The 27940-nt window shown below is 43.3% G+C and overlaps 1 protein-coding gene across 2 annotated transcripts in view; it reads left to right on the top strand.

Moving 5' to 3' along the window:
* fras1 (Fraser extracellular matrix complex subunit 1) overlaps positions 1–27940 on the top strand; it is a 518669-nt gene that overhangs the window by 204699 nt on the left and 286030 nt on the right. For both annotated transcript variants that reach the window (XM_033023871.1, XM_033023878.1), the window contains exons 3-6: positions 17151–17258; positions 22320–22412; positions 23237–23396; positions 25290–25423. In XM_033023871.1, coding sequence (XP_032879762.1) covers positions 17151–17258; positions 22320–22412; positions 23237–23396; positions 25290–25423 — 495 coding nt within the window. The remainder of the gene's footprint in view (positions 1–17150; positions 17259–22319; positions 22413–23236; positions 23397–25289; positions 25424–27940) is intronic.

The raw sequence follows: 27940 nt of genomic DNA on the forward strand, positions 1-27940 counted from the left end.
CAAAGTATTATTCCAGATACTTTCATTCAATTCTGCATGTCTTGTTAGCAATTATTCCATTTGTTTTGTTGCACAAAATGTGCAGTTGCCTGTCCTATTTCTATGGTCCAAGATTCTCTGGAAAGGGTGGTATGGTGCAAATGCGTTCTAATCACCACAAGCTCCTGTATAAAATCCCATCGAAACTGTGTGACTAAAGGGCCTGTCCCACTTGGCCGTCATTTGCTCCTCATTTATGCGTCATATGTAAAATAGGTCGACGCGTCATTACGTGTCGCGCGCAAATCACGAATCATCATGCGTCAGCACAACCGTCTGGTGCACGAAACGTCATTAGAATACCCTGCGGCGTGTGGCGACGCATGGTTATGCACAGTGACGTAACCATGCGTCACCAGGCGATACACGTAAGACGTCGGGACTCTGTGCGACGCCAATGCGTCAGCGTGCATACACAATACATCACTTAGGTGGCGCGCGAGGATTTTGTTACTCTACGATACCGCGCGCCACTACATGCGATTCCACGCCTCACCATGCGTACCCCACGCGTCACGACACATCGACCTATTTTACATATGAGGTGCAAATGACGGCCAAGTGGGACAGGCCCTTAAGTGTAGAAACAAGGAAATTAAGGTGCTGCTTTACAAAAGAGGACACAAAGTGCAGTGGAGTAACGCAGCAGGTCAGGCTGTATCTCTGAAGAATGTAGATACAGTGCATTCGGAAAGTATTCAGACCGCTTCACTTTTTCCACATTTTGTTACGTTACAGCCTTATTCTAAAATGGATTAAATTCTTTTTTTTTATCATCAATCTACACACAATACCCCATAATAAAAAAGCGAAAACAGGTGTTTAGAAATGTAGAATAAGGCTGTAACGTAACAAAATGTGGAAAAAGTGAAGGGGTCTTTGGACCTTTCTTCAGACTGAATGTTGGGGGAGGAGGAGGGAAGAAAAACATTCTGGCTTCATAATTGGCGACAATCTCTTCAAACCTTTGGTCCTGCACATTATTTCATCTCTCGCTTTGTCCAACCATCAGTCTATCACCCCCCCCCCCCCCCCACCTGTATCCACCTATTACCGATAATGCTTTGTCCTGCCCCCTCTCTCCCAGCTTTCTTTCCCTCTCCGCACAGCAATCAGTCGAACAGTGGGAACAGTCTGAAAAAGTTCCGAGGTCCAAAATGTCACCTATCCATGTTCTTCAGGGATGCTGCCTGTCCTGCTGAGTTATACCTGCACTTTTTGTTTTCCTCTGTGACTAAATGCTTGGAATAGGCAGCAATGTTCAGTTGTTGCTGAATGCAAACTCTATACCGCATGTTGAGAAAATGCAATTGAAATTCAGTATAGGTTACAGAAGAAAACTATCATCACCATAACACATTGCCATTCCAAATATTATTTTATATTAAAAAGCAAAATAATATGAAATAAAACATTACTGCAACATTTCTGCAAAGCATTTAATGTTCGAATAAATAAACTCAAATATTATGGTGTAGTTGTTCAGTTTTGCATGTTTGTGATTGAACGCACAACATTAGGAATGTGGGTTTGCAGAATTGTGCCACTGTTTAAGATAGCATACAGAACAATTCTGCCACGCTTCTCTTCCTGATCCCCTGAGTAACTAGCAGATGTAAATGCTCCATTGCACAAAATCACTCGAATGATCGGTGGTGGAAAGTACTGACTCCACAGTAAGTGTTGGGGAATAAATTGTGGAGGATCAGAGACAGTGGTTGCTGGTAGAGGATTTAGGCACTTCAGAGAGAGGCTTGTAGAAAGATTGCGGCCTTGCAGAGCATAGATTGGAAACAGGACAAAGATCTGCAGGACCGATCAGAAAGAGGATTCAGACTTTAAAAAGTGGTCACAAAGTGCTGCAACAAGAGCAGGCCATGCAGCACACCTGGAGAACATGGATAGGTAATGCTTTGGGTCGGGACCCTTCTTCCTATTTTAAACATGGAGATGTTTTTTAGTTGGCTGTGGGCTGGAAGGATGTTTGCAACCTGGATGGGAGGGGTGGGGTGGGAAGGTAAGAGAGAGAATTGAGATGTGTCAATTATTGTAATACTTGGGGAAAAAAATAAGGGGGATACCAAATTCTCACACTTCACAGACTCACAAGAACTGGGCCGAGTAGCATCAGGCTGACGTAGGCCTCAATCCTCAATCCTTAAGACCCGTGCTATTGATTGTTTGTGAAGAGATATGAAAGTTGTATGTCACTTCATGTTACTGCATTTGGCAGAGAGCTTCTGGCATGTCATGTGTGTGCAAGCATCACCAACCATTTCTATCTGCAGTATTCTGTTCTAACCTGAACATGTTTTGGGCATCTCTGAGATCAAGCTTTATATATGTAAATAGACACAAAAAGATGGAGTTACTCAGCGGATCAGAAATCTCTGGAGAAAAAGAATGGGTGACATTGCGGGTTGAGACCCTTCGTCATCCAGAAATACTTAATATCCCAATTCCACAAACTTCCAGTGTCCTATTAAAAGTGTCAGTAAATTTGGCAGCTGGGTAGATTTATGGTGTAATGCTGAAATAAAAATGAATTAAATTCATTATCCCAAATCCATACTATCTGTTTATTTGTGTGAAGATTTGGAGTATTTCAGTTTGTCTGAATGTCTCTTATCATGCAGCTACCCTTTTCAATCTGCTCATTGGATCACGGCACCATAATGTCTCCATAATTCTCATCTGATTGAAGCTCTATAATCAGATCTGGCTGCTCATTCTTCAAGATGTAAGCATTCTAATTTAACATCCATCAATTGTTGTATTGCAATTCCATTCCTTCTGTACATATTCTGCACAGCTCTGTTCAAGGTGCTATAAAAGTCATTACAAGAAATTTGCTCATCATGAGATGTATGGAAGTAGAATTCATTTTTATTACTTACCATTATGTAACTCCTCCTGGAATAACCATTATTACTGGGAGAATATGTTCAATCACTCAGCACAAAAGAGTATGTCCTGCTGCAGTCAAATGGTATTCGTAAATGGTCATTTTCAGATGAAAGAATGGCCAAGGGTAGTGTTCGCCAGTGGTTAGTGGTGGGACCACTGTACCTTTTGTGTTTATTAATCACTTGAATGTGGGTAAAATTTTAGATTTGTCACAAACATCAATCTTGGATATGTACGCATCAGTGTGAGGATAGAGTAGAACATAAGAGGATATACTGGGGCCGGATTTACACACTTGGAATAACTGTGTGCAGTTCTGGTTGTCCAATTATAGGATGGTTTTCATTGTTGGTATTAGATATTGCTTGGGCTTGCGGACGTGTTATAGGGAGAGGTTGGATAGGCTGGGACTTTTCTTTGGAGCTTAGGAGGCTGAATGGTGACCTTATTGAGGTGTACAACATCATAAGGGGCATGGATAAAGTCAACTATCACAGTCCTTTCCAAGAATGGACGATTCTGACACTAAAGGGCCTAGGCTTAAAATGAGAGCGAGAGATTTAAGAGGGACCTCAGGGGCATTAATTTTATTCAGAAGGTAGTCTGTATATGCCGGATGCGGTTATAACTGTGACATTCAGAAGACATTTGGACAGATATATAGACAGGAAGAGTTTAGAAGGCTATGGGCCATATGTGGACAAATGGGATTAGACCAGAATGCCATCATGGGTGGCATCAACAAGGTGGGATAAGAGCCTGCAGCCATGCTGTGCAGCTCTATACCTAAGGCTGACAGATTGGATGGACATCTAGCAGTCAATTTAATACAGTGAAGATATGTGGTGACACATTTCAGGAGATCAAACAAGTAGGATATTATAGGTATTATAGATATTATAGATATTATAGATATTATATTGCCGGAAAAGAGAGAACAGTGGATATTTGTGCATGATTTATTTTTAATGGTGGCAGGATGCACGAGAGAGTACTTTATAAAGTATATGGGAATCTGGGATTCATGAGCAGAAGCACAGAGTACAAAAACAGAGAGGTAACGTTGAATCTTTCTGAAGCACTGATTTGGCCAGAACCAGGGCATTGTATCTATTTCTGATCACTCTTCTTTGACTTCTTCCCTATGCCTGAAGAAGGGTCCCGACCTGAAACGTCACCGATCCATGTTCTCCAGAGATGCTTCATGACCCGCTGAGTTACCTTAGCATTTTGTATTTTTTTGTGTAAACCAACATCTGAAATATGCTGGTACACAAAAATGCTGGAGAAACTCAACGAGTGCAGCAGCATCTATGGAGCGAAGGAAATAGGTAACGTTTCGGGCCGAAACCCGTCTTCAGACTGATAGGGGGTGGCGGGGAGAAGGAAGGAAAAAGGAGGAGGAGGAGCCCGAGGGCTAAGGAAGGGGAGGAGACAGCAAGGGCTAACAAAATTGGGAGAATTCAATGTTCATGCCCCCCGGATGCAGGCTCCCCAAGCGGAATATGAGGTGCGTGAAATATGCTGCCATGTTTCTACTGCTTTATGCCAAGTTGGGTGATACAGGAGCACTTTTAATGAGACAGTAAATGAGCACGTCGATATATTGCAGAAACATTCACAATCTCACAGAGGAGAAACGCAAGAGAAATGGGAATTAGCTAAAAATGACTGAGGTTGCAAAAAGTATAAAATGAAAAACAGCTATTTTCAGTCAAATGGACAAGTTCAGTCCCTTTGGGTTGTGTCAGAGCAAAACTGTAATATTTGATACGCTACCGGTGTCCCTCAGTACTGATTGTGTGTCTATCTTGATTATAGAACGACAAATCTTCTGTGCCTCAGTTACTGTGCTGGATTGTCCAAACATTCCTTGTCTGCATAGATTTAGAAAGCCTTCTTTATGGAAGTGGGCTCTTCCACTCACCAAGATACTGTGAAACACAGTTACCCAAATCCCTAATTTTCCATCAAACCCCTTAGATTTCTGCTACTCTCCTGCACACTAGGGGCAATGTGCCGTGATCTGGTAACTAACTCAATGACACACACATCTTTGGGATATTGGAGGAAACCGCAGGGCTGCCAACTCTCACGCATTGAGCGTGAGAATCACGCATTTGGCCAAATTTTGTCCAACTGCAACCTTTGAAAAATGCTCACACTGCGACCAGGAATAGAAGGTCCCGCTTTATTGCCAATGTTGTTATTTAGAGGAATACACTGTTGACATTGGGTACTATAGTAATTACTGTAAGGTGCTTGAAACATCACCAGGTCTACAGTGTTTGCTACAATTAACAGGTCATGCTGTCTCTTGCATTGGACTCTTGAGATAATCACCCAATGGGTGCCTCAATGGTGACACTTTTGGCAGCGATCAATTATCGGAGGCTCGTGTGTGGCACTGTACGGTGTGGGTCAGGGTTGATGAGGAGCAAAGACATGTCCCATCAGTGAAGTCTTCGTAACGATCATAAACATCCCATCCTGCCTGAATTTCTCTGATGAGCTGTATTTTTGCAGCCTTGGATGTTTATCATTGAGACCATTGGCCACACTCTCAAACCTGGACCGCCTCTCTCCGCGGGGACACATTATGTTGACCGTCCACTTCTAACCACAGAACATTTCCAAGTGGCTGCATCGGATTCCTGCCAAGTCCCCCAATTTGCTACTAACCTCTGTATCAGAGAAGCCACCTGCCTCTGTATTAAGATTGATGATGCCGGCTGGAAACACAGGAGACTGCAGCTGCTGAATCTTGAGCAAAACACAAAGTGTTGGGGGAACTCGTGATGTCAGCTACTTTTTTCTCGGTGAGGAACGCATGCCAATGGAACACCTGAGTTTGAGCCGACTGCTGGCTTCCCAAGAGTACGAGCAGCCTTTGAATGCACTTGTGTGTGCACAGGAGCTCGCCTGAGTTACGCAGGTAATTTCCTCTGCAGGAAGATGTTTTTATATTCCTTCAATGTTCCACTGGCCGTGCATCACGAGAAGAGCTTGTTGATGGCCAATGCCCATTTTCAAGGGAGTGCGCAAAAGGCCATAGTCGCCAGCGAGAGTGAACTGGTGGACAACTTTTGTGGCCAGTATCAGCTGGAAGGATGGTTCATAAGGGTTAAGGCCTGCCCTCTTCTACCTTGGCTGCTCGCACCCGCAACAGTGAAGTACAGCTGCAATGAAAGCTATGCAAGCAATCAGTGGGAAGAGCAAGGTGCTGTTGGTCTTCTCAAGGTGAGACTCTGGAGCACTCATGAGTCCCCGGGCACCTTGCCGATTATGGCCAGCAGCAAAGGTGACTTTGTGTGCAGCACGACTGCATGCAACACATATGCATGCAGCACAAATGCATGCAACACATCTGCACGCAGCACAAGTGCATGCAGCAGAGCTGCACAATTGCACGCAGCACATGTACATGCAGCACCACTGCACAGCACGTGCATGCTGCACAACTGCACGCAGCACAAGTGCATGGAGCGGCTGGTGCCAGCAGTGAGCAGCAGCGGTTCCTGGGGTCTGGGGGACAACTGGAAGAGCAGCAGGAACAGGAGTTGGAGAAGGCTCTGGAGAAGAGCTGCAGAACATGAACAGCATCTTCTTCCAGCAGAGCGGAGGGAGACAACTTTCACTGGGATATGAGGGCTTGCCTCATTCAGTGATTTTATTAGAAAGAAGATGGAACAGCACAGCACAGGAAAGGCCCTTTGGCCCATATACTGTCTGTGCTGAACATGAGGCCAGGTTAAAATAATCTATTTGCTTACATGCAATCATACACCTCTATTCCCTGCATATCCATGTACCTGTCTAAATGCCTCTTAAATGCCACTATTGCATCAGCTTCCACCACTACCCCCTGGAAGTCAGTTCCAGGCACCCAGCACCCTCTCTGTCAAAAAACCTGTCCTGCACATGTAATTTAACCTTTGCCCATCTCACCTTAAGGCTATGCACAATAGTCTTTGACATTTCCACCCTGGTGAAAATGTTCTTGTTGTCTACCTTATCTATCTCATCATTTTATTACTTTTATCAGGTCTCCTCTCGGCCTCAGATGCTCCAGGGAAAATAATCCAAGTTTGTCCAAACTTTCCTTATGGCCAATACACTCGAATCCAGGCAGCATTCTGATAAACCTCTTCTGTATTCTCGTCAAAGCTTCCACATCCTTTCCGAAATGAGGTGACTAGAACTGCACACAATACAAGGAACCTGCAGCACCATTGAACCCGACTCAGAGAATTGCATTAACAATTGGGAGAAACGGTGGGGCAGCGGTTGAGTTGCTGCCATACAGCGCCAGAGACCCAGGTTCGATTCTGAATACGGGTGCTGTCTGTACAGAGATCGTACGTTCTCCCGGTGACTGTGTGGGTTTTCCTCGGGTGCTTGGTTTCTTTTCACACTCCAAAGACTACAGGTTTGTAGTTTTATTGACATTGGTAAAAAGTGTAAATTGTCCATGGAGTGTAGGTCAATAGTGTAGTGTACGGGGATCGCTGGTCAGTGCGGATTCGGTGTGTCGAAGGGCTTGTTTTGCGCTCTATCTCTAAACTAAAAAAAATTAAACTCATACTTCACCAGCAATCATCCATGAAGGCGCAAGTAACTATAATCATCCCACACATCCTGGTTTGAAGGACATCCTGCTTTGATCAAAATACATCAGTGAATGAGTCCTTAATCCATTTACTGAAAAGATCTCTGCAATGTTTTCAGTGATGTGCAACTCACTGTGATATCTCTTGTCAGAAATAAATTGTATTCTTTGCTAGGCTCAGATGAGTGGGGGTTTGAAAATGTAGAGTCATTTTGCACTAGCTTCTTCCGGGGAAATTAATCTGTCGCACACATGTTCCCCCTGGAACGTCACCCATTCCTTCTCTCCAGAGATGCTGCCATTCCCGCTGAGTTACTCCAGCTTTTTGTATCTATCTTCAGTTTAAACCAGCATCTGCAGTTCCTTCCTACACATTTAGTCTACTATCTTCATCTACTTCAAGGAAATCTCCATCAATCCAGTTCCGAAGAAAAATAGACAATAGACAAGAGACAATAGGTGCAGTAGTAGGCCATTCGGCCCTTCGAGCCAGCGCCACCATTCAATGTGATCATGGCTGATCAATCCCAATCAATACCCCGTTCCTGCCTTCTCCCATTATCCCCTGACTCCGCTATCTTTAAGAGCCCTATCTAGCTCTCTCTTGAAAGTATCCAGAGAACCGGCCACCACCGCCTTATGAAGCAGAGAATTCCACAGACTCACAACTCAGTATGAAAACGTGTTTCCTAAATCTCCGTTCTAAATGGTTTACCCCTTATTCTTAAACTGTGGCCCCCGGTCCTGGACTCCCCCAACATCGGGAACATGTTTTTTGCCTCTAGCGTGTCCAAACCCTTCATAATCCTATATGTTTCAATAAGATTCCCTCTCATCCTTCTAAATTCCAGAGTATACAAGCCCAACCACTCCATTCTTTCAGCATATGACCATCCCGCCATCCCGGGAATTAACCTTGTAAACCTACGCTGCACTCCCTCAATAGCAATAATGTCCTTCCTCAAATTAGGGGACCAAAACTGCACACAATACTCCAGGTGTGGTTTCACTGGGGCTCTGTACAACTGCAGAAGGACCTCTTTGCTCCTATACTCAACTCCTCTTGTTATGAAGGCCAACATGCCATTGATGTATATTGTAAATAGCTGAGGTCCCAGCACCTAGCCTTGCGGTACCCCACTAGTCACTGCCTGCCATTCTGAAAGGGACTTGTTAATTCCTACTCTTTGTTTCCTGTCTGCCAACCAATTTTCTATCCATGTCAGCACTCTACCCCCAATACCATGTGCTCTAATTTTACCCACTAATCTCATATGTGGGACCTTATCAAATGCTTTATGAAAGTCCAGGTACACTACATCCACTGACTCTCCTTTGTCCTTTTTGCTAGTTACATCCTCAAAAAATTCCAGAAGATTAGTCAAGCATGATTTCCCCTTCGTAAATCCATGCTGACTCAGACCGATCCTGTTACTGCTATCCAAATGTGCTGCTATTTCATCTTTTATGATTGACTCCAGCATCTTCCCCACCACAGATGTCAGGCTAACTGGTCTATAATTCCCTGTTTTCTATCTCCATCCTTTATTAAAAAGTGGGATAACATTACCTACCCTCCAATCCACAGGAACTGATCCTGAATCTATAGAACATTGGAAAATGATCACCAATGCGTCCGCGATTTCTAGAGCCACTTCCTTAAGTACCCTGGGTTGCAGACCATCAGGCCCTGGGGATTTAATCAGCCTTCAGTCCCATCAGTCTACCCAACACCATTTCCTGCCTAATGTGGATTTCCTTCAGTTCCTCCGTCATCCCAGATCCTCTGGCCACTAGTACATCTGGAAGATTGTTTGTGTCCTCCTTAGTGAAGACGGATCCAAGTACCTGTTCAACTAATTTGCCATTTCCTTGTTCCCCATAATAAATTCACCCTTTTCAGTCTTCAAGGGTTCAAATTTGGTCCGAACTAATTTTTTCCTCTTCACATACCTAAAAAAGCTTTTACTATCCTGCTTCATATTCTCGGCTAGCTTACCTTCGTACCACATCTTTTCTCCCCGTATTGGCCTTTTAGTTATCTTCTGTTGCTCTTTAAACATTACCCAATCCTCTTGCTTCCCACTCATCTTTGCTATGTTGTACTTCTTCTCTTTTATTTTTATGCTCTCCCTGACGTCCCTTGTCAACCACGATCGCCCCTTACTCCCCCTTGGAATCTTTATTCCTCTTTGGAATGAACTGATCCTGCACCTTCTGTATTATTCCCAGAAATACCTGCCATTGTTGTTCCACTATCATCCCTGTTGTTTTTCCACTATCATCTTTCCAGTCAACTTTGGCCAGCTCCTCCCTCATGGCTCCATAGTCCCCTTTGTTCTACTGTAACACTGACATCTCCGATTTACCCATCTCCCTCTCAAATTGTAGATTAAAATTTACCATATTATGGTCACTACCTCCTAATGGCTCCTTAATCTCAAATTCCCTTATCAAATCCGGTTCATTACACAACACTAAATCCAGAATTGCCTTCTTCCTGGTAGGCTCCAGTATAAGCTGCTCTAAGAATCCATCACGGAGGCACTCCACAAACTCCCTTTCTTGGGGCCCAGTACCAACCAGATTTTTCATAGTCTACCTGCATGTTCAAGTTCAAGTGAGTTTATTGTCATGTGTCCCTGCATAAGACAATGAAATTCTTGCTTTGCTTAAGCACACAGAAAATAGTAGGCATTTACTACAAAACAGATAAATGTGTCCATATACCATGATATAAATATATACACACATGAATAAATAAACTGATAGTGCAAATAACAGAAAGTGGTTGGTAATAGTCAGAGTTTTGTCCGAGCCAGGTTTAATAGCCTGATGGTTGAAATCTCCCATAACAATCGTAGCATTACCTTAAGACCAGGACCTCCATGTTTTTATGAGTGAATCTGTGAGCTTTCTCTCTTGGGTATAATCCCTCCATGGTAGCTATAGTATACTTTGCTTGTATTTGGATAAACAGGTGAGTGTGTAATCTAAGGGTTGAACCCTTCTGGAATTGGGTGTTACGGAGGCATACATTAAGGCCTATTAGTCCAACTTGTCGTGCCAACCAAAATGCTCCATCTAAACTAGTCCCATTTGCCCTTGTTTTTGGACAATATCCCTCTAAACTGTCCTATCCATGCAGCGGGCCAAGTGTCTTTTAAATGCTATTACAGTACCTGCCTCAACTGCCTTCCTTCCATATTTCTCATTTCCCTCTCTCCTGACTCTGTCCGAAGAAGGGTCTCGACCCAAAACGTCACCAGAGATGCGGCCTGTCCCGCTGAGTTACTCCACCATTTTGTATCTACCTCCTCTAGCAGCTTGGTCCACAACCCTCTGAGATAAAAAGTTGCCCCCACCTATATTGGTTGTTGATTCCCTTAGTTTCGATAAAACACTGTGCATTACCCAGTCCCTCATGATTTTTTGTACACCTCTATAAAATCACCCCTCGGCCTCTCATGCTCTAAGGAATAAAGTCTTAGCCTGCCCAACTTCTCCATATAGGTCAGGCTCTTGAGTCCTGACAACATCCTCGTTAATCGGCTCTACACCCTTTCCAGCTAAATGGCATCTCTTCTACGGCAGAGTAACCAAAACTGGATACAATGTTCCCATTGTAGCCTCGCCAATGTCACGTACAACTGTCACATGTCCCAGCTTCTGTATACAGTGCCTTGGCTGATGAAGACCACTATGTCAAAAGCTTCTTTGCAAGCCTATCTACCTGTGAAGCAACCTTCAGGTAACTATGTACAGATGCTTCCTCGATTTACGATGCTTCGACTTGCGATATTTTGACTTTACGATCGGCAAACGCTCAGCAGCTGCATTGAGCCGCATGTCATTTCCGGTCATGTGATCGCATTGTATTAAATGCGTTTTCGACTTGCGATATTTTCGATTTACGATGGGTTTATCAGAACGTAACCCCATCGTAGGTCGAGGAGCAGCTGTACCTATTCTCCCTGGTCCCTCTACTTGACAACACTCCCCAGGAGTCGAAAATTCACTGTGAAGGTTCTGCCCAAAGTTTGTGTGACTAATTATGGGAAGCAACATTGAATTGAGTTTGATCACGATGTGAATTGGGCAGATCCCATTTTAGTGCATATTCATAGGTGACCTGAACACTATTTCAAATATCTATTTGGCAAATTGTATGCTTTTTTTGTAACAGACTCGATTAAGCATTGACATGGGGCAAAGCAATGCCTGAGGGCCCTAAAAAGCATGAAACCAATATCAAAGTAATAATATCCTTTGGAATATGTAATAGCCAGAATTGTGTACAGTTCTTCATAAGGGGAAAACGGCTTCCTGCATATGTTCAATGTCACGCCTTTTGTTTTCCATGGAAACTTAAAATGAGTTGCGTTTATGATAATTATGATTTGCTCTGCAGTTCATTTCAATGATATCCATCAAAGACCTCAAGGCTTTTACTGTGCATTACTCTGGAGATTGACACCATTAGGTTATTAGTTTTATATTTACATTTTCTTCCTATATTTTCATAAATTTGTATTCAGCAACACCACTTGCTCTGAAATCCCGTTGTACCAGATCAACATTTGGGCCTGATTATTTTGAGTTCTCTAGCTTTCCATATTTTCTTGCAAGTCACATGGCCGCACAACATGAAAACAGGCCCTTTGGCCCAACTTGTCCATACCGATCAAGATGTCCCTCTACGCTAGTTGCATTGGCCTACACTTAGCCATGTCCCAGTAAACCCTTCCTATTCATGAACTTGTCCAAATGACTATAAGAGTTGTTATTGTACCTGCCTCACCCACTTCCTCTGGCAGCTCTCTCCGTACTATCAACCACCCTCGGTGTAAAGAAATTGCTCCTCAGATCTCTTTCAAATCTTTCCCCTCTCATCTTGTTATTCTTGTTCTACTTATCACCTCTTTACTTCAGGTGGTCATGCAGTAGTTGGTTTCTTATGCCAACAAGACTATAAGTTTTGCTTTAGAGTTGCCCATTGTTATAAAAAATTTAGTCTTGGTATTGGTTTATTATTGTCATTTGAACCGAGATGCAGTGATAAACTTTTTTGTCTGGTATCCAGTCAAATCATATTATAGGGTCATAGAGAGATACAGTGTGGAAACAGGCCCTTCGGCCCAATTTGCCCACACCGCCAACATTGTCTCAGCTACACGAGTCCTACTTGCCTGCGCATGGTCCATATCCTCCGAACCTGTCAATCCATGTACCTGTCTAACTGTTTCTTAAAAGATGGGATAATCCCAGCCTCAACTACCTCCTCTAGCAGCTTGTTCCATACATCCACTACCCTATGTGTGAAAAAGTTACCCCTTGGATTCCGATTAAATCTTTTCCCCTTCACCTTGAACCTATGTCCTCTAGTCCTCGATTCTCCTACTCTGGGCAAGAGACTCTGTACATCTACCCAATCTATTCCTCTCATGATTTTGTATACCTCTATAAGAGCTCCCCTCATCGTCCTGCACTACATAGAATAGAAACCCAGCCTACTCAACCTCTCTATATATCTCATACCCTCCAGTCCTGGCAACGTAAATATTTTCTGAACCCTTTCAAGCTTGACAATATCTTTCCTAGAACATGGTGCACAGAACTGAACATTAAATTCTAAATGCAGTCTCACCAATGTCTTATACAACTGCAATGACCTCCCAACTTCTATACGCAATGATGAACTTCTATACTGACTGATGAAGGCCAAAGTGCCAAAAGCCTTTTTGACCACTTTATCTTCCTGCGACTCGATCTTCAAGGAACCATGCACCTGTACTCCTAGATCTCTCTACTCTACAACACTACCCAGAGGCCTACCATTTACTGTGTAGGTCCTGCCCTTGTTCGACGTCCCAAAAATACAACACCTCACATTTTTATGTACTAAATTCCATCAACCATTCCTCCGCCCGACTGGCCAATCGATCCAGATCCTGCTGCAATCGTTCACAACCATCTTCACTATCTGCAAAACCACTAACTTTTGTATCATCAGCAAACTTGCTAATCTTGCCCTGCATGTTCTCATCCAAATTATTGATGTAGATGACCAACAGTAACGGGCCGAACACCAAACCCTGAGGCACGCCACTAGTCACAGGCCTCCAATTCGAGAAGCATCCTTCCACCATCACCCTCTGGCTTCATTCCATGCAGCCAATTTGCTTTCCATTCAGCTATTTCTCCTTGGATCACATGCGATCTAACCTTCCTGAGCAGCCTACCATGCGGAGCCTTGTAGAACGCCTTACTAAAGTCCATGTACACAACATCTACAGCTCCACCCTCATCAACCCACTTCAAAAAGGTCAATCAGATTTGTGAGACACGACCTTTCACGTACAAAACCATGCTGACTATCCTTAATCGGCCCTTGCCCATCCAAATGCCTGTATAACCTATCTCTCAGAAGACTCTCCAGTAACTTACCAACTACAGATGTCAAGATGCCTATAGTTCCCAGCATTTTTCCTGCACGCCTTCTTGAAAAGAGGCACAACATTTGCCACCCTCCAGTCTTCCAGCACCTCTCTTGTATTTAAGGAAGACTCGTAAATTTCAACCAGGGCTCCCGTAATTTCCACTCTAGTTTCCTGCAATGTCCTTGGATATATCTGATCAGGCCCTGGAGTTTTGTCTACCTTTAAACAGGACAGTACCTTCAGTACTTCATCGACGGTCACCTTGACTGATCTCATGACACTAGTAGTGACTGCTCCAATTTCCTCCGTCCTTCTGCCTTTCTCCTCGGTAAATACAGAGGGGAAATACACATTTTGTACCTTGCCCATCTCCTGTGAATCCACACAGAGGTAACTGATTCCTGAGAGGTCCCACTCTCTCTGTAGTTACCCTTTTCTCCCTTATGTATTTATAACATCTTTTGGGATTGTCCTTAATGCTACCTGCCAGAGCTATCTCCTAGCCACTTTTTGCCCTTCTGATTTCCTTTTTTAGTTATTCCTTAGTTCCCGAAACTCCTCCAGGGATGCACTTGATCACAGCTGCCTGTACCTGTCCCATACATCCTTCTTGTTTGTGACAAATGTCTCAATTTCCCTCGTCAGCCAAGCTTCCTTACGTTTGCCTGCTTTGCCCTTCACTCTAACGGGGATGTACAAATCTTGAGCTTCCTTCAGTAGACTTTTAAAACCATCCCACTTGGCTGATGTTTCTTTCCCCTCAAATAGTCTACTTCAGTCAACTTGAGCGAGATCTTCTCTCATACCCTCAAAGATGGCCTTACCCCAGTTGAGCATTTTAACACAAGGACCCTCTCCGTCCCCATCCATAACTATCTTAAACCTAATCGAACTGTGGTCACTGGTCCCAAAAGGCTCCTCCGCACACACTACATTAACTTGTTCTTCCCAATTTCCCAATACTAGATCCAGCGTTGCCCACTCGCATGTGGGGGGCCTCCACATACTGATTGAGAAAACTCTCCTGAACACTTTTGAGGAATTGCACCCCATCTGAACCCTTCACGCTATTATTTTCCCAGTCTATATTGGGAGAGTTAAAATCCCCTACAACAACAACAACCTATTTGCCCTGCAGCTGTCTGCAATCTCCCGGCACATTTGTTCATCGAATTCCCGTTGACTATTCGCAGGTCTGTAGTACACCCCCAACAAAATGATCATCCATTTCTTGTTCCTCAGCTCCACCCATATAGCCTCACTAGATGAACCGGCCGTAATGTCTCCTCTGAACACTGTCGTAACATCCTCCTTAACCAACAATGCAACCCCCTCCTACCCTGCTATTTTTCCCTCACCCCTGTCTCTCCTGAAGCTCATGTACCCGGGACATTGAGCTGCCAGTCCTGGCCCTCCCTTAACCAGGTTTCAGTCATGACTACAACATTCCAGTCAAAGAACCTATCAATGCCCTAAGCTCATCTGCCTTACCCGTCAGGCCCCTTCCATTAAAATACGTGCAGTTTAAACCAGCCCTCCTTCCTCGCTCTCTGCCTTTCACCTGCCTATTCTGTCCACTAACCTTTCCCACACCACCCTCCATACCAACTTATCGCCTCTCACGTGCCTCTGTCCTGCACAAGATCCCACCCCCCTGCCAATCTAGTTTAAACCCTCCCAAACAGGAGTGTGGGAATCCAAACAAGCCATACACAAGTTCAAGTAGAATGAACAGAAAACGAATAGAGTGCAGGATATGGTGTTACGGCATTTGAGTGTGACAGTCCGATAACAGTTGTGGAAGAAGCTATTCCTGAATCTGATCGTGCTTCCTAGCTTTTGTATTGTCTGCCAGATGAGGGAGGGGAAAAGAGGGAATGACCGGGGTGTAAACGGTCCTTGATGATGTTGGCTGCTTTCCCGAGGCAGCATGAAGTGTAGATGGAGCCAATGGGGGAGAAGCTGGTTTGTGCGTTGGACTGGGCTACATGGACAATTCAGTAATTTATTGGGCAGAGGTGTTGCCAAAACAAGTTGTGATGTATCCCAATAAGATGTTTTCTACAGTGCATCTATCTGTAGAAGTCGTGTGAGACATATCAAACTTGCTTTGTTTTCTGTGGAAGTATAGGCATTGGTTTGCTTTTGTGGTTGGAGCTTCAGTATGGTTGGTTCAGGAGAAATAGTGGATGATATTTACAGCTCGGAACTTGAAGCACTCGACCATTACCCCTTCAGCACTATAGATGCTCACTGAAGCATGTACACAACAATGGTTCCTGAAGTCAATAACTAGCTCCTTCATCATGCAGACATTGATTTTCACACAGTAGATTTGACAGGGCAACCAGAAGGGGAGTGACTAAACATATAAATTCAGGGAGAAGCCATCTCTCTGTTGGCATGACTTGTTGGCATCACAGACTCTCTGTGATTGATTCCCCCAGCTATTCCTGCCATTTTCTCTTATGACTAGTTTAGTTTAGAGATACAGCGCGGAAAAAGGCCCTTCGGCCCGCCGAGTCCGCACCGATCAGCGATTCCCACACATTGACGCCACCCTATGCACACTATGGACAATGTTTTACATTTATAACCAAGCCAATTAACCTACAAACCTGTACGTCTTTGGAGTGTGGGAGGAAACTGAAAATCCTGGAGAAAACCCATGCAGGTCACAGGGAGAACATACAGACTCTGTATAGACAAGCACCTGTAGTCGGGTCCCTGGTGCTGTGAGGCAGTAACTCTACTGCTACATCACCGTGCCGCCCTTCCCCAGCTGGTCCCATTCCCAATTCCCATTTTCCTCTTGCCCTTTCTCGTTCCCATTTTGCTCAGTGCCTGACGGTTTCTCTGAGCTGTTGAAGTGATGATGCCCACTGCAAACCTAGGTGAGAATTCTCTTCCTCTGATATTTACCAAGATATGCAGTGGCTGAACTTACTACAAAGACAATAGCGTGAGAGCAGAAATGACATTGATGGGAGATGAGATCAATTAAACATGATTTTTATCTGATGACGTGCAGGTTAGTATGCAAATTGCTGAATCCTGAATATACAGCAGTGGGCGAAGTCTAAACCAATAAAGCTGTAAAAGTGAATCTGGAAATATTTTCTTTGAGTTGACCCCTTTGCTCCTTTATTCTGCAGAATAACACAGTTTGGAAACCGGATTCTTGCCAAGATTGCAGCTGCCACAGTGATATTGTCTTATGCACAGCCACCCAGTGTCAGAACCCACAGTGCGATTTCAATAAGGTAATTCTGCAGATATTCTTTAATATCTCTCGACATCAGCGATGAGTACATTCCTAATGGAAACTGTAATAGAAACTTATTAAAGGTTTTTATTTCACAGGTTTATAGCAATAATTCTTTTATTACAAATATATTCGATACATTAATAATTGCATTTAATTGACAGTTTGTTGAGTTTTTTTGATAGTTTGTGAAATGTGCTGATCAACACTCCGAATTAAACTACAGAATCCAGGCTTAGAACAGTTTCACTTCAGAGTCAAACCGTATCAGATGGCATTCGCAATATTTGCGCATCCTGTTGAAGGACGGCAAGGAAAAATAGGGCACAAATGAACTGTTTGGAGTTCTGTTAGGGATCCCGCTACGGAAGATTTCCTACTTTGTGGCCATTTGAGGTCTGCCAGCATTTTCAGAAGTGTCCAGGCAAGGAACCGGGTTTGCCTCCAGATTATACGGTTGGCACACCTTCACTTCAAGACCAATGTTCAAAGGCAGCTCTTCCAGGTTATCTCAGATTACAATGGGATCTTCATCAATTGGAACAATGGGCCAAGGAATGGCACACGGTGTTCAATACAGATAAATGTGAGGTGTGGCATTCTGCTACGTCAAACCAGGGCAAGACTTGTACAACAAATGGTGGAGCCCTGGGGAGTGTTGTAGAATAGAGCAAGACCAAGGGGTGCAGGTAGATCGAAGATGGTGACTCAGATAGATAGGGTGGTGATGAGCGCGTTTGGCAAGCTTGCCTTTGGTAGTCAGGTTGTAGAGTACATGTGTTTGACGTCATGCCACAGTGGTACAAGTTGTTGGTACAACCACATTTGGAGTACTGTGTACAGTTCTGGTCAACCTGCTATAGAAAAGATGTAATTAAATTCAAAAGGGTGTTTTTTTCCCCCATGGAGCAAAAGAGGTTGAGGAGTGACATAGACGTTTATAAAGTAATGAGAGTTGTAGCTAAGTTCTATGGTCACAGTCTTTTCCACAGGGTGCGAGAGTCTAAAACTTGGGGGCATAAGCTTATGGTGAGAGGGGAAAAATTTAAAAAGGAACCGAGGGGCAACTTTTTCACACAAAGGGTGGTGGGTGTATAGAACGAGATGCTGGAGAATTATGACATTTGCAAGACACTTAGGCAGTTACATGGAAAGGAAAGGTTTGAAGGGGTAGGGGGCAGGTGCAGGCAAATGGGACTAGATCAGTTAGGCAATTTGGTCGGCATGGATAGGTTTTGCCAAATGGCTTGTTTCTGAGCTGCATACTGTAGCTCTATGAATATGCCTGGATCCTTTGGTAATAGACAGGTGGGAATGAAGGAAATTTATCCTAGCCCTCATTTATTTTCTAATACTTGCTTTGTGAGGCACCATGTTTGAAACAGAGTAGAAATGTATCTGGCTAAGCCCTCAGTAACCATGTTTCTGAGAGAAAATTTTGCATTTTCACCTCAATTTAGACAATAGAGAATTAAAAGTCTTGCCAACTTCGACCTACAGGACAGAGAATAATCTTGCCATAATAATAAGATAATTACACAATCTATTAATTTTAATATATGTAGTCACAATTTTTTTTTAATGCTGATTTTGGTTCCTTACTTTATGTGAATGCTGTATTGTTTGTGTAAATGTTCTCCGGTTTGTTTTATGTGGGGGGAGGGGTAGGAGGTCGGGAGAAACTTTTTTTTTCAGTCTCTTACTCTGCCGGAGATGCGATTGTTTTCCGGATCACATCTCTGGTCGCTCTGCGGCCTAATAATGTGGAGCTGGACTTAACACCGGAGCTGATCCCTTGCCTGGGATCGTTCCAACTGCGGCCTGTGGACTTTACATTGAGAGCTCGCAGTCTCGGGAGAGGCCGAGTCTGGAGCTCCAACGATGCAGAGATTCGACGCCCCGACCCGTGGTCCGATCGCTTGGCGCGGGGGAGCTGACATTTCCCCCGATGCAGGAGCTTATCGCTCTGACGTGGAGGGCCCGACTGCAGGCTACGGGAATCAAGATCGTCCCGTCAACGAAAGGTTCGAGGCCTCCGACAAAGAAGGGAAGAGATTGAACTTTTTTTCGCCTTCCATCACAGTGAGGAATGTGGAGGAGTCTCTGTGGTGGATGTTTATGTTAAAATGTATTTTGTGTGTTCTGTTGCTTTTTATTTGTATGACTGACTTGGCAAATGAAGTTCCTCGTATATGTTGCAAAACATACTTGGCTAATATTGTATTATTGTATTGTATTGTATTTATGTTGCACCATGTAGTCACCTCTATGGAGTTCCTTCCACTTGAGGTGAAAGTCTTTCCTGATGAGAGAGTAATATTTATTCAACAAGAGCAAAGCTGCCAAGCGAGTGAACTGAAACAGTGCCTTGAGGCGAAACAAGATAAAAGGTGTCACCCCCCATGCTGACAGACATGAAAAAGTAGAAGCAAGCTTCATGTGTGGTATTGAGAACAAAGCCTGGTTGGCAGGCTTATATTTTGTTATTGTTGTAAATGCATACATGAAAAGGGGATTTCTGCACACTTTCTATATCAACAGATCTTCACTGGATAGTCCATTTAAAACGATTCTTTGAAGACCATCCTCGCATATGTTTGTATTTTTTTTAAATGATCAAAGATTTATGTCTCCATTTTGTTTAGTTTTTGCAAGAAGATGATACTCGGATACCAGTCATAAAATTTACTTACTGAATCTAAGTCTCCGAGCTTATTGTTTATCTTAAAATGCTGCTCCTGATAAAAGCTTGCCTATTATGTTTTTTATTTATGCATGTATTTAAGGATGTTTTCCAAGTGGTTGAAAATGGGGTGTAATGTTACTGAAATTCTGCTCACTTTACACACCAATGTTTGGAATATTGGGCCAGATAGAGCTTCAATTATTATTTTTTGGTTTAGTTATATTATTGTCACAATTACTGAGGCATAATGTAGTTTGTTTTGTATACGACACAAACAGTTCAGACGCACCATGCACGCCAGACTTAAGTGCAATGGATAGAGCAATGAGAAGATACAGAATGCAGAATATAATTCAGCATTGTAGCACATCACTTCCATAGACCAAGTCCAATGTCCACAATGGGATATAGGTGAACCATACAGTATCCTAGCTAATGGAAGGACCGTTCATAAGCCTGATAACAGAAGCTGTTCCTGAGTCTGCTAGTGTACAATTTCTTCCTTCTGTACCTTCTGCCAGCTGGGAGCAGGGACAAGGAGGAATGACCAGGGTGGGACAAGTCTTTGATTATGTTGCCTCCTTTTCTGTGGCAGCACGAAGTATAGATGGAGTCAATGGTGGGGTCTGATCAGTGTGATGGACTGGGCTACATCTGCAACTCAGCATTTTCTTGCAGTCTTGGGCGGACTTGTTCCCAAACCAAGCTGTGATGCAACCAACAATATGCTTTCTGTGGTGCATCTGTCCAATCATAAAAATCATAGTAAATAAGTCCATGTTGGTGGGTTCCTTTGGAGTTGTGGATACTGTTGATGTCATCAAAATGACAGAACTCCCAAAGACACAACTCTTGTGAGTTTGCAACAGGATTGGAGTACGTTGTTCCTTTAATATCTTATCATCTCCCTAATGGGTTGTAAAGTTACTGAAATTCTGCTCGCTTTACGCATATTGGAATATTGGACTAGATAGAAAGAGTTTCAATTAATAATGTTTGGTTATGGTTTATTATTGTTACATGTACTGAGGCACAGTGAAAAGCTTTGTTTTGCATACTACCTATTCATCTCCCTAACCTAGCCTGTTAATGCTCCTGCCCCAATTTACCTCCCTGAAATCATCAGCCATGCCTTTGGGCAGTTTCAATGTATTCCCGACTGGTGTCCCCTGATTTATTCTTTTGTAAATTTGAGGTTCTTCAATAGTTTGCTGCCCGAGTCCTCTTCAACCTGGTCTCTAGATTTGTTACCAGTTAACCAATGCATTAATATTACCGTATCAATGATACTGCAAGTTGTGCAAACCTTCCAAAACATCTGTGCTGCATTTGAAGACCCCTTGATCCATTTCTCCATTGGTAGCTGAACCATCCTCTTGCCCCTTTCCTCTTTTAAGCCAAACCAGAGGGTTCATCACCTCGATCAAGCTTTTGCCCATCTCTGCGACTGTGTTTCTTTGAATATGCTATGCTGCATATTGTGATGTTTAAGGAATTGCACAAATATTTCTTCATGTAATGTTCTTGTTATTGTTATTAGTTTGGCTCTTCAGTTCTATTTTCACAGCAAAAGCATCCCTCAAAGATGGCATTATTACTGTAGTTTACCCTTCCAGAAGAAGGTGCACTTGCCTTGTTTTTTGAATCAACTATCTCCTTCCCCTTGTGTCTCACTGAGGGTAGTACTGCTCTGTCAGAGTTTCTGAATTTCCAGGTTTTGATGGTGGAGCAATATTCAACTTAGTTGGCGGTGTGTTTGCCCATGAGCAACTCCTTTTCTTATTAAAGAGTGGAAGTTGGCTGTGCTTGATTTCTTATAAAATGGGATGATCATAAGCACATGATCTGCCACCTTTTACAGACCAATGCCTTGGTCTTCTGACAAGGCAGCTCAATCTGACTGGCCGACTGATTATTGCCAAAAACAGTAAAGCTAATTTCCTTTAAAATTGAGTGAGTACGGGTGCCTTAATTTATTGGTTCAACTGGTCGTACAAGGAGCATTTCCAGAAAACTGTGAGATTTTAAAGAAAAGTTTATTCGAGTAAGTGGACCAAAAGGCTCTTTCCATAGCATTTATTATTGGAATTAGTAATTGTAGCTATTGATCGTCATGCACTTTTCATTGGCACCTTTGTATTGCCTTGTTTCCTTCTTATTTTACATAATCAACCATTGTCCAATAAGAATAACAGATATTATCAAGAATATGTAATGAAAGCAAGGTTATTAAAATCTTTTTATTGCAGATATAAATAATGTTAAACAACTTTTTAGCTTAGATGTTTTTTTAAAAAATCCTTGTGGCAACATTTTAATTTTACATTTCAAAAATCCTTGTGGCAACTTGTGTTTTTCACTTTTCATTATAAGGGAGAAGTTTTCATAATCAATCCAAATACTTGCTGTCCTGAGTGTGCCTTGAGAACAGAAAACTTCTGTGGATATGAAGGGCAGATTCATGGGGTGAGTTGCCAGAGATTTGCAGTCATTTCACGGGGAGTGAAACATCAGATTCTACAACAAGAATATGCATTACATTTAACACTATTTTGTTTACATGCAATCATAATGCTTTTGTACACAAGCATCACTTGATCATAACCTTCATGTCTCTGATATTCATTTTACTATAATGCTTTAACTTTAAGTCTTATGTAAATATTTCCAGATGTTTCAGACCTCTATCATAAAACTGTCCCATTTGTAATGGTAACAACTTTAACAATAACTGCATGTTTTGGTAAGAGAATTTTAAATTTAAGGTTTATGGAAGTAAGATATGTCATTGCGGGCAGGTTCGATCAATTTTGTTTCATGGCAAGATAGGGGTAGCAGAGTATTGAATAGGTTGAGTTGAAGAGGGCAAACCAGGGAGAGAATTGTCTTTGCAGTAAGTTGAAAGTGATGGGGATGGGAGAGTGTGACTGGGTGTGGGATCCTTTGCAGCTGGTGGAAGTGATGAAGGAGGGAAGTACACCAGAGAGCTGTTACTATCGTGCTTGTGACCAAAATGGTTTCCACATGGAATCATCCCTTTAACCTCTGAAGTTAAGATGGAATTTGCAATGGAGAATTCCATTGGGCAATTCAGAGATTTGCTTGGAATCAAAGATATTGTGCTTATCAGCTCCTAATCATTGGTTAGTTGATAAATAATAGGCTTTGTGCAGCAGCTCAGGTATTTAACAGGAACTCAGAATTAAATGCACCAATGTCAACGACTGTTATTTTAAACAAGTAGTGGATATTCCATGTTATGTGAGGGGTGACAATGCTCTTGTTTACAGGATGGCACTGAATGGTCAAGCACAGATTGTACTGTTTGTTCCTGTACCAGCAAGCAAGTTACATGTGGCCCAAAATATTGTCCCTCCATTTCTTGTGGGAGAGGAGAAACTATGTACACCCCTCTTGGAGACTGCTGCCCAATTTGTGTCAAAACTGGAGGTAACACATGACATACTTCTGCTTGCTATGGGTTAATTGTCCTGATGTTTTGATTTACTTTGTTAATTTATTAACTGTTCATGATTCATCAGTTAAACAAAAAGATTCAAAAGACAATAATCAATGCATGAAAAGTTGTCAAGAAAATAAACATAAAAAGTTGTTGGACACAAGCTGATAGACACAAAAAGCAGGAGTAACTTAGTGGGGCAGAGAGCATCTCTGGAGAAAAGGAATAGGTGAAGTTTCGGGTCAAGACCCTTCTTCAGTCTGTCAAGACTGGAGGTAACACACAAAATACTTCTGCGCTTGCTATGCCTTTCTGTTCTGATGGGTTAATATTTTCGGTTTAAATCAGCATCTGCAGTTTCTTCCTACATTTTTTGATACTCTTTTATTGCAGTCCTTTGAGACAGATTAGCACATTTGATGGCAGTCTTGCCACTGAAATGCCAATCACATGTAGATTGGCACATCAGTGCTGTGGAGAGGGAATGCTGCACTATTGAAGGTTTCGCTATTGATTGATACATCAAAGTGAAGTCCCAAAGACTCGTTCAAATGGACATAAAATGCATTTGAACATGATCCACAGGGCACAACGAGTGTCCCATGGCCACCCAACATTTCTCAGCCAACTACATGACTCAAATGATTCACTGGTCATTTGTTTTGTTTAGATATAGAGCATTGAAATAGGCACATCAGCCCACCGAGTCCACACTGATCATTGATCACGCACACACTAGTTCCATGTTATCCCACTTTTGCATCCTACACACTGGCAATTTAAAGAAGCCAATTAACTTACAGGTATGCATGTCTTTGAGATGTGGGAGGAAACCGGAGCACTTGGAGGAAACCCACGCGGTCATAGGGAGATCATGCAAACTCCACACAGCCAAATCCCGAGGTCAGGATCGAACCCAGGTCTCTGCCGCTACGAGGCAGCAGCTCTACCGCTGCGCTACTGTGTTGTCCAATGTTTGTGCTGCTCATTTTTGATCATGGACGTTGCCTTGTGCAAATCAGCTTCCGTAAATGTCACACAGTTACAATTATGGCTGATAAATTGTGTAATACCTAAGAGGTGTGTTGAAAACGTGATTTGCAGTTTTCAGGCTCTCCCTAGGTTCATGAATGCCCAATTTATGGACACCCATACATATCAACGAGCTCCCATCATATTATTAGCTTCAAAGCCTGATATACCTGCAAAGGCTTGTTCCTACAAATGGCAGAGCTAGTTCCCATTCTCATTCCACATTGATAATAGTTATTTCTTATCAAACTTTTGTGCTTTGGATACCGTTCATTGCAATATTGCAGATTTATGATTATCTGATAAATTGATTTTGTGTAATTTCTGCCTAATGGATAAAATCGACATTGGCAACTGTGAAAAGAGAACCATTTCATAACCTGTAAATAGAGCTTTTTTAATGCCAGTTTTTGTGCTTTGCATATGGAAATGTACTATTTTGGTCTGTTTATGGATAAAAGAAAAAGCTGAAATGATCTCCAATCTGATTACAGCTAATTACCCAAGGTAAGCCTGAGTCCATATAATATTTTTCATGCCCATACCAGAGGCATTTGAAAATAAGCTGGGAAAAAAATTGTTCTGTTACCATTGATCAAGAGCAATGAACATATGTGGTAATACAAAGCAAATCATCATGACCTGGACAATATACTGAACCTGGCCTCACAGCTTGAGTCACCCTGAATCCAAATGTTTTACCAGAACACTCGACCATCCTGATCATTCATATAAAGTTGTGCTTGGGACCCGCTTGCTGTATGCTGACGTCGAGTTAAGGTGATAGGAGTAAAACTATACATGTCATTTTTCATCACTCGTTTATTTGTATCATTTGCCATTTTGAACAGTATCATGTCAGTTCGAGGGAAGAACGTACAGGGATGGTGAAGACTGGAAACCAACCGCTTGTTCAAAGTGTGTCTGCAGTAATGGAGAGGCACAATGCTACACTGCAGAATGCCAGCCCTTGTTCTGTAAGAAGGTGAGTGGCGTGTCATAGTATCACACTTTAGTGACATACATGCGTAAATGGTGATACGTAGTCACCGATGAGACTTTCCAGATTGATGTTCGGGTTCAATCCGCCTGTTTCATGTTTAGTTCAGTTTAGAGCTACAGAGAGAAACAGGCCCTTCGGTCCATCGAGTCCATGCCGACCAGAGATCGTGCACACTAACACTATCCTACACACACTAGGGGCAATTTACATTTATACCAAGCTTATTAACCTACAAACCTGTACGTCTTTGGCGTGTGGGAGGAAACAGGGGATCCCGAAGAAAACCCACACAGGACATGGTGAGAACCTACAAACGCTCTACAGCCAAGCACCCATCGTCAGGATCGAACCTGGGTCCCTGGTGCTGTAAGGCAGCAACTCTACCATTGAGCTACCGAGGTGGCCTGGCGTCATCAAAATCATCCAATGTCTACAAAAGGGATAGACCGAGCCCCAACCTGTTCACCAGTTCACCACAGGATGCAGCTAATTTCTTGCCCCCTCTTGCTGACTGCTTCATGCAACAGTTCATCCTCAAGGCCCTACGCTCCACACTCTCTGCCATAAGCTAGCACCTTCTGGCCTTCGCTCAGTCACCCCCACAGCTCCGGGCCACGATCGCCCAGACGACCCAAGGACCGTGCTTGCAACCAGCACGTCTTCACTTTCCTGATGTCCTCCACCACGAATCGCAACCTCATTCGCCTCCAGATCCAGATCACACCGATGCTGTAGGACCCAATCTTGTTTCCGACCGTCCTTAAATCAGAGGCCCCATCTCCTGAACCAACCTGAAGCCAAAACATCGCTCCGCGTACCTGACCCCCACCAGGACAGGACCTGTGACTTCATCGCCGCTGGACCGAGTAGCCCCCCCCCCCCCCCCCCTTGACAACACCAAATCTGGCTGTCTCCAGGGCAAGCTCCCTGAGGAGGGCTACTGAGGTGCAAAGGGTTTGTTCATTCATGGAACAGATGAAGCAATGGGGGGGCCTGGGAATTAAAGGTGTTGAAGTGATGAAGAGTGTGTGAGGCATCTAACTGACGTGTACTACAAATGCTCTACTGCCCACAGCTACCGTAACTACACCTTCTCCCACCCCCCCCTCTTATAAGGATGACATCCCTTACTCTCAAATTCTCTGTCTCTGCCACATCTACTTCCAGGATGAGACTTTCCACTCTAGAACATTCAAGATGTTCACTTTCTGTAGTAAACGTGGTTTCCCCTCTGCTGTTGTGGATGGATCTCTCACCCATGTCTCCTCTCTGTCCCACAGTTCCGCTCTCGCTCTCCCTCCCCCCAGAGGAAACAAGGATAGAGTTCCCCTGGTCCTCTCCATTCACCCCACCAGCCTCCTCAACCAATATTTCCGTCACCTTCAACATGATCCCACCAGCATTAACACCTTCCCATATCCACCCCTTTCTGCTTTTATATGAGACCAGTATATCTGCAACTCCTTAGTTCACTCATCCCTTCCCACCTAACCCTCCCCTTCCCCAGATACATCCCCCTGCAACTGTATCTTTAATACCTGCCCCTATAGCTCCTCACTCGCCTCCATCCAGGGACCCCAGCAACCCTTCGAGGTGAGACAGAGGTTCATGTACACCTCTTCCAATCTTATTGATTGTATTTGGTGTTCCTGATGTGGTCTCCTTTATATCGACGAGATCAAACAGAGACTTAGTGACTATTTCGTGAACATGAGCACTGACTATTTTAACTCGCCTTCCCATTCCCATGTCGTCCTTTCTGTCCTTGGCACCCTCCATTGCCAGAGTAAGGCCACAAGCAAACTTTAATAACAGCAGATCATTCTGCTTGGGTAATTTACAACTCAACAGTGTGAACATTGAATTCTCCATTTTTAAGCGTTAAACCCTCTCATTCTCCCACTATGTCTCACAGTGCCTGTTGTCCTGCTCCTTTCCCCTCTTCCATATGCTCATCTCATCCTTGAGTCCCAACATTTCCCTTTCCTGTTTATTCCGCTCTGCATGACCCGCTGAGTTCGTCCTTCACTTTGTGCTTTGCTCGACGTGGTTTCTTGTGTCTCCTGCTTCCTCTTCATGGGTGACCTTCACAGTGATGATCACCTTCTTTGCCTCACAGCTCCATTTTATTTAGGTTGGAACCTGAACACTCCCAGTTTGGAAGGACAGTATTCTAGAAGCTGTACAGATTTTGGGCATGAAATAAAGAACATCCTATGCATTAAAAAACAAAGTGCTGGAGGAATTCAGCTGGCCAGGCAGCATCTGTGAAGGGAAATGGACAGACAAGGTTTTGGGTGGTGGATCAAAGTGATGGAGGGGAAAAATACTGTAAAAGAGAGGTAGAGATGAGGCAAAGCCTGGCAAGTGAAAGATGGAGAAAAAGAATAGGTGACGTTTCGGGTCGAGATCCTTCTTCAGACTGGGGAGAGGAAAACGAGAGATATGAAAAGGTATATTGGACAAATTAATGAAAGATGTGCAAAAAGACAAATCAAA

This window comes from Amblyraja radiata, chromosome 1 (genome assembly GCF_010909765.2).
Source record: "Amblyraja radiata isolate CabotCenter1 chromosome 1, sAmbRad1.1.pri, whole genome shotgun sequence".
Classification (NCBI taxonomy): Eukaryota; Metazoa; Chordata; class Chondrichthyes; order Rajiformes; family Rajidae; genus Amblyraja; species Amblyraja radiata.